This window comes from Gossypium arboreum, chromosome 5 (assembly GCF_025698485.1).
Source record: "Gossypium arboreum isolate Shixiya-1 chromosome 5, ASM2569848v2, whole genome shotgun sequence".
NCBI classification, from domain to species: Eukaryota; Viridiplantae; Streptophyta; class Magnoliopsida; order Malvales; family Malvaceae; genus Gossypium; species Gossypium arboreum.
Window position 1 is genome coordinate 71,974,161 of NC_069074.1, and position 8,007 is coordinate 71,982,167.

The window sequence follows — 8,007 nt, forward strand, 5'->3', positions numbered from 1 at the left end:
GCGAGAGTACGGGTCTAGCTATACATACAATAGTTGTACATTAATAGTGTGACGAATTCTGACGATTATAAATTATGTTTTTATATAGTAAATGGATCCTGATAGAGCCACGACGGATGACGTGGAAAGTAATGCGCCGGCTCTCGCCAAAGGAACCGCGCCGGTTGAGAGTGAGCCCGTGACTATGGGCCAAAGCGAAGGGGCTAGAGAAGCCTACCTCCGCATGATGGATTTTTGGTACATAGAGTTCGTTCATACGAACCCGAACACTCCATGTCCTCCACCTCCCTCGATTCTTTAGTATGCCTCAGTAGCTCCGCAAGGTACGAACATGTTTAGAAGAGAGAAGCCTCTGGTAGACAAGATCCGGAAACAAGGGGCTAAGGAATTTTGGGCTAGCATAGATGATGATCCGGAGAGAGTAGAGTTTTGGCTAGAAAATACCATCAGAGTATTTGATGAATTATTATACACACCTGAAGAATGCGTGAAGTGTGCGATGTCACTTTTACGAGATTCGGCATATCAGTGGTGGAACACTCTCATGTCTGTGGTACAAAGAGAAAGAGTAACTTGGGAATTTTTCCAAGAAGAGTTACGAAAAAAGTACATTAGTCAAAGATTCATAGATCAAAAGAGGAAGCAGTTCCTAGAGTTAAAGCAAGGTCGTATGTCAGTGACAGAGTATGAGCGGGAATTTGTGAAGCTCAGCAAGTATGCGCGGAAGTGCGTATCTACAAAAGCCACCATGTATAAGAGGTTTGAGGATGGCCTCAATAAAGACATCCGAGTGTTTGTTGGCATTTTAAAGCTACGGGAATTTGTAGCTCTTGTTGAAAGAGCCTGTAAGGCCAAAGAATTGATTAAAGAAAGAAGGAAAGCCGCATTTGAGTCACAGGATTCGAAGAAGAGACAGATGGGGAAATCACATCAGTCCTCATCCAAGAGATCAAAGGAATTCTCTACCGATTGAATAATTCGGTGGGGTATTCAATCAGAAACAAGAATTAGCAGAACACGACATCTAGAGCCCAGACCACTTCGATCGCGAGTGTCGGCAGTGCTTGACCAAATAAGCTGGAGTGTTCGCATTATGAAAGATGTCACTTCAGCGAGTACCGAAGAAACAAAAGGGACTGCTTCAAGTGTGGGTCACTAGACCACTTTATCCGTAATTGTCCTAAAATGAGTGAGAGAGAGAGAAAGAAAGCAAGAAGTGAAGGCAAGTAATGCACCGTTGAGGGGTAGACCACAAAAGAACCCTGAGAGGGGGGCTAGCAGTAGGGTGCGGCAAGAGATATCGCAGTAAGGTCTGAGGGCAGAGCACTTGCAAGGACTTATGCTAAACGTGCCCGAGAAGAGGCAAAATCTCCCGATGTGATTACGGGTACTTTTTCTATCTATGATATAATTAACCCAGGATCTATCCACTCTTATATTTGTATGGAATTGGTACCTCGTATGAGCATGCTAGTAGAGTCCACTGAGTTTGTGATCAAAGTGTCTAACCCTTTAGGCAAATATGTATTAGTGGACCAAGTGTGTAAGAATTGTCCTTTGACAATTAGAGGTCATTGTTTTCCGGCCTTGATATAATTGCCGTTTAATGAATTTGACGTAATCCTTGGAATGGATTGGTTGACTTCTCATAGTGTTGTAGTGGACTGTAGAAGGAAAGTTATTGAGTTAAAATGTGAAAATGAGAATGTTCTTAGAGTTGGACCAAATGGATCAGATAATCTACCTATAGTAATATCGTCTTTAACTGTTGAGAAATATTTGAGGACAGGATATGAGGCCTATCTAGCTTTTGTGTTGAATACTCAAGTGTCTGAGTTGAAGATTGAATCAGTACCAGTGGTCTGTGAGTTTACAGACGTGTTCCCGGAAGAATTACCCAGACTACCTCCAGTGAGGGAAATCGAGTTTGGAATTGAGTTGGTTCCTGGTACGATGCCCATCTCGATTGCTCCGTATAGGATGGCTCCAACCGAGTTGAAAAAGTTGAAAGCACAGTTGCAATAGCTAACGGATAAGGGCTTTGCGAGATCGAGTTTTTCACTATGGGGTGCTCTGGTACTTTTCGTGAAAAAGAAAGACGGGTCGATGAGATTATGTATCGACTATAGACAGCTCAATAAGGTGATGGTGAAGAACAAATATCCTGTGCCAAGAATCAATGATTTGTTCGATCAGTTAAAGGGAGCCACTGTATTTTCCAAGATTGATCTGAGGTCTGGCTACTACTAGTTAATAGTGAAAGAGCAAGATGTGTCGAAGACTGCATTTTAGACAAGATACGGGCATTATGAGTTCCGCATCATGCCTTTTGGTTTGACTAATGCCCTATCAGTGTTTATGGATTTCATAAACCGCATTTTCCGACTGTATCTAGATAAGTTTGTTGTCGTCATTATTGATGACATATTGATTTATTCGCGTGATGAGAGCGAGCACGCGGAACCTTTGAGAGTTGTGTTACAAACCTTGAGAGACAAGCAGTTATAGGCCAAGTTCAGTAAGAGTGAATTTTGGCTTAAAGAGGTCGAGTTCTTAGGACATGTTGTGTCGGGTGACGGGATCCAAGTTAATCGATGCAAGATCTCAGCTATTGTGGAATGAAAATCGCCGAGGAATGTAGCTGAAGTTCGAAGCTTTTTGGGTTTGGCTGGATATTACAGGCGGTTTGTAAACTGATTCTCTACGATAGTTACACCAATGACAAGACTGCTGCAAAAAGATGTTAAGTTCGAATGGACAGAAAAGTGCCAACAAAGTTTTGAGAAACTGAAGACCTTATTGACTGAAGCACCAGTGTTAGTGCAACCGGAGTCAGGCAAGGAATTTGTGATATATAGTGATGCCTCCTTGAATAGTTTGGGGTGTGTACTCATACAAGAAGGCAAGGTTATAGCCTATGCCTTGAGACAACTAAAACTACACGAGAGAAATTACCCGACCCATGACTTGGAACTAGCGGCTGTAGTGTTTACGTTGAAGATTTGGAGACACCATTTGTATGGAGAGAAATGTCAGGTATTCACTGACCATAAGAGCTTAAAGTACTTGATGACTCAAAAGGAATTGAATTTACGAAAACGATGGTGGTTAGAGCTATTAAAGGATTACGAGTTGATTATCGACTACCATCCGGGGAAGGCGAACATCGTCGCCGATGCATTGAGTAGAAAATCATTATTTGCGCTGAGAGCAATGAATGCCAATATGGCTTTATCTGATGATGGTTCAGTTCTAACAGAGTTGAGAGCTAGACCGACGTTTCTTCAAGAGATCCGAGAAGCTCAGAAAGGTGATGAGAAATTGCAAGCCAAGAGAACTCAGTGTGAGTCGGGAATTGATTCAGATTCTCTAAATGTGTTATGAGTTCTAATCTCTAATCGGTGTATTTTTCTAAGTTTGTAAAATAGCCTATTTATAGGCTAAATTCATAGGTCAAATAATAATAAAATAATCTAGACTAATTAGAGTTTGATTGAAACAAATAAATAGAGATTAATTGGAAGATTATTTCTCAAATTTGACCGAAATAGGAGTCATACTTAACACTAATAAATTGGAATTTATGCATTTATTGATTCCTACCATCATCTTCTCCATTTAAGCCTAGGGTCCCAAGGGTTTAGTGAGAGAAAATAGAAGATAAAGAAAGCAAGATTCAATCAAAGTAAGAAATTATGTTTCCACAATCTACACTTTAATTATTTGTGATCTTTGGTATGATAAAGCTACTTGAGCTTATATATTAATATTTTTGTTCATATTTTTTATGTTGGGAGAAGAGGAAATGATGTAAAGAAGGCTTCCAAGTTAAGGGAAAAAGGATTCAAGCGTTGAATAACTTTATATTGAATTTTCAGTTCATCCAAAAGGTAAATACCCATGGATTTTCTTACTTTTCCTTTAAATATTATAATGATAAGTTTGAATAATTAGTGAAATAAATAGTTGAAGTGATTATGTGTATTAATATGAAAAACCATGGCTTGAAATGTTGCCATAATTAGTAAAAAAATGATAAGCCTTCCCTTAAATTGCATAAAAATTAGCTAATAAAGTGTCATGACAATTTTAGTGCCATGGTATAATGGAAAAAGTGTTGTTAAATAATAATATGTGATTAATAGCTATAAATGAGCAAAATATAGTAATATGATACAACGAAACAAAGAAATGATAAAAGTGGAAATTGAATCATTAAAAATGGAAAATGTGTTGTATAAGATGCAAATTTAAATGTGGTAATTAGCACATTGAGTATGAGATATATAAGACTATAGTATATATTACCTTAAGGATTAGCACTTTGATACAACCGGTTGGGCCCTATATATATATATATGTGTATACTTGGTTTGATGGATGGATGCACTCTTAATAAAATATGTGTAGGGTGTTTGATTAGAATCTGGAATATTTGATTCATATTTTATTAGTGTTTACTAAGGACTATGTGCATAAGATTGTGATAATAAAATGTATCACATGAATTATTTTTAAAAAGATTGAATACTTGAACTCAATAACTTTACAATAATAAGAAACTCATTTTTGAATGTAAAGTTATTAAACAAAAGATTGATATCCAAACTTGGCATTAAACCATCCTAAGTATAGTGGTAAAAGAGAATTATTGAAATAGTAATGTAATCGTAATGCAGAAAAAGGGGCATGCAGCAAAAGTGATTGAAAGTGCTTATACGACGGATGGCAACATTAAAGATAAAATGGCTTAAGTAAAAGCCAGAAAATTTTTTTAGGGGCAGATGAAATTTTAATTTTTTATAGTTTATATTTTTATAATTTGTAAAGGATTAAATTGAATTTTTTATAATTTTAGGGGGGCCAAAGTGTAATTTTACTTTTACTAATTTAAAATTTTTAAAAAATTTTCAAGAGCCTAAAATGTAATTTTCCGTTTTAAGGGGCCGGGGCCATGCCATGTTAAAGAATTTAAAAGTGAGACTGTGGTTAAATTCTGTTAAGTAAGTGGCATAAATTAAAACTTTGTACCATAATTAAAAAATGAGGTGAGTGAGAAAATCTGTGTACTTATTAAATTCATTGAGCTTACATGTTAGTTGTTAAACGTGTAGGTTGATTGCAAGCAGGAGGATGGGCTTGTATTGCTTCACCGATGGATCACATCACATTCCCTAGGGAATAACTTGTGTATTCTTTTTCACTTTGACTTGATTTAAAGGGATTGGTTGGTATGTACATAGGTTAAGTGTATTAATAGTGAACAATGAATAAAGTGTCTTATTAATTTTTTTTTTGTAAAATGTGCCGTGAATTGTCATATGGGATGTTATCGGTTAAGTTCATGATATTGAAAAATTATATTTCAAATTGTATTTGATGCTTAAAAATGTCTGAATAATTGTTTTGGAGATGATAAATTATGAATTTGAGTGTGTGGCTATTCACGTACTTGAATGATTTTCAAAGATATTAAGAGTTTTAGAAATGAAGTGTCATTAATTACTATTGTTTACAGTTGTAGGGCCATCAGATGATAGAATTTAGCCATCGAAATGGAAGGCAAACAATCTTAATAGATGTGTTCTTGCCAAAATGTCATCTAGATGGCAAAAAAATAGTCATTCTAATGGCATCAAGGTTATTTTGAAATATATAAAAGTGTGCTGATTCCATTTTGAGTTATTGAACATATATTTTATGTAATTGTCATGTCCAAACATTTAGAGGATAATTTAATGACTTCTTTTTAAATGTTTTTGAATTGTTCAAATTGATGAACTTTTTTTCATTAAATTTTATTAAATGGTTCAAATAATAATTTCATTTAAAAAGACATTGATAAATAGAAAGATTTCATGAACGCCACATCACCTACCCATATCAGACGTTGGATTGGATAAAGAGGTGTTACATATTATGTGCATTTGTTCTCAGTTGTAAGGTTGATTGTGGTTCTTGTAATGTTTAAGTTGTTATTGGTTGTCCCTTGTTAGCATACCTCAGGTTTTTATATGAAATAAATTATTTTTTTGCTGAAAAGAAAAAAAAAAGATATATTCTAAAGCTCATGATGATTTGAGGAAATTCATGTCAACTCAAAATTTCTCCACATTGTTCTAGGGCCCATTTGGATGCGTTTGAAATATTAACACAGAAATTGAAGCAATCAGAATGGTACTCCAATCAACTCCTTTCGGAAGACCTCCATTGAGGTGAGATTAGACAATTGACCGGAGATATTTGGAGGGTTTAGCTACTGAAACTGTTACTTACAAAAATACTTATAAGATTATTAAAATAGAATTTTTCCTTGGCATAGTCATTCTTAGTTGTTGAATGAAATCTAGTCAAGCCAACCTAAAAATTAAAATAGAATTAAAGCAAATCTTTAAAAATAAAAATATTATTTTTAGTAAAAAACATTCCAAGTAAACTAATCCCAAAAATTTATGGGGGATTTTTTTTATGCAATTCAATATATTGTGAATTTTCTTAGGTTCTCTTTGAATGAGTGGTGAGGTTAGTTACTACTGTAATGAGATTAGATGCAATTGAACATATTGTTAATAATTTTCTTAGGCTTCCATAGATTGGCTATTGTTGAACTGAGATTAAATTTAGCAATGAATATACATGTCTGTGTTCAAATGCAATTATAGTGGTTATGTGAAAATAGAAAATGATTATTAAAGATATTATATTGAAATGGTATTTAGTAGAAGTTTATCAAAATTAGATTTATTTTAAATAATGATTTTATTTAGTTCTCTTGTAATGTTTATTTTATCAATTCATATTAATTTTATACATCTAATTCCTTCACATATATATCTAATTACTACATAAAATAAATTTTACAGATTTATTATGTAATGAGTTCCTCAAAATATATGTGTTTAATTATTTATTTCTCAGTTAAAAATCTAAAATTTGAAAAAAGAAAAAAGAAATTTGTAAAGACAAACTTTATTTACCCAACAAATGGTACAACAGTAAACGTTTCTTTCATTGGAAAGCTTTTCCTTCCATTTGGAGCTTAAAAGAGAGTTCATGCGTTTAAAGACTTCAAACTCACCTCACCTTACGTTATCTAAAAAACATCTTTCAGTTAAAAAAAAAAAATACTTTTTCGTTAATAGGATAATGGAAGATTGATGCGGCAGTTAAGTGAAAATACATATTATTTTTAATTTTCACATTAGAAACCATTTATTTTGCACATGGACAAATTTCTAAAAACAAATTGAGAGTATCAGTCGCTTTAACTTTCAGAGAATATTTTGGAGCCAAGGAAAAACGTAGACAAAATAAGGTTTTTGGAAAAGAAAATTTAGAGAGAGTGCACGTCTAGAAGCTATTATTGACAGGGGTAGGTATTTCGTATGTGAAATTTAAGTCTGGTTAGTGTGTTTTTTTTTTTTTTTTGGAAATCCTTCTGTGCAAAACCCTAAAATATCGAGGTTTAAAATTTTGGGGGGAAGGTTTGTGTCGAAAGTTTGTTTGTATGTAATTATATGTAAAAAAAAAATGTTTGACAAAGAAACAGGTTTTTTTGAATCAGAACTATTTTTGGGAGTAGAGCTTCCTCCATAAGAAAAAGAATGTAAAATCTGTTTGATTTTTTGGAGAATGAAATAATGGGTAAACTTTTGTTTGTGCATAGACAAACCTTAAATCTAAGAAGCATTACCTTCTCTTTTTTTCTTCTCTTCTTTGCTTAACGTCTTTGCCTACAATAACACTATGGTTTTATATTATCATTTAGGGTAACAAAAATTAAAAAAAAAATGGTATACTATTTAGCCTTTTAGTAGTGTGCCTCATATTTATCAAACGTTTTGCAGGTACTTAGGAAGACATTCGACAATTCTTCGAATAAGAGGTAAAATAGAGGTGACATCGCGAGGAAACCCCTAATGAATGTGGCAGCGACGTCGTGACAAGCATGCATGGGATGTCATGACGTCACAATGATTTCTCCAAGTTATGTAATCGCATTTTAGA

At 34.2% G+C, this 8,007-nt stretch overlaps 1 protein-coding gene across 1 annotated transcript; it reads left to right on the forward strand.

The window, feature by feature from the left end:
• The first annotated feature begins 499 nt into the window (after positions 1 to 499).
• On the forward strand, positions 500 to 973 carry LOC108451661 (uncharacterized). The gene has a single exon (XM_017749326.1). It carries the CDS (start codon positions 500 to 502, stop codon positions 971 to 973), a length of 474 nt encoding a protein of 157 aa, XP_017604815.1.
• The last annotated feature ends 7,034 nt before the right edge of the window (positions 974 to 8,007 follow it).

Bases quoted from the DNA above. Each gene is read 5' to 3' on its own strand.
- LOC108451661 (XM_017749326.1), top strand. From the start codon at position 500: ATGTCACTTTTACGAGATTCGGCATATCAGTGGTGGAACACTCTCATG.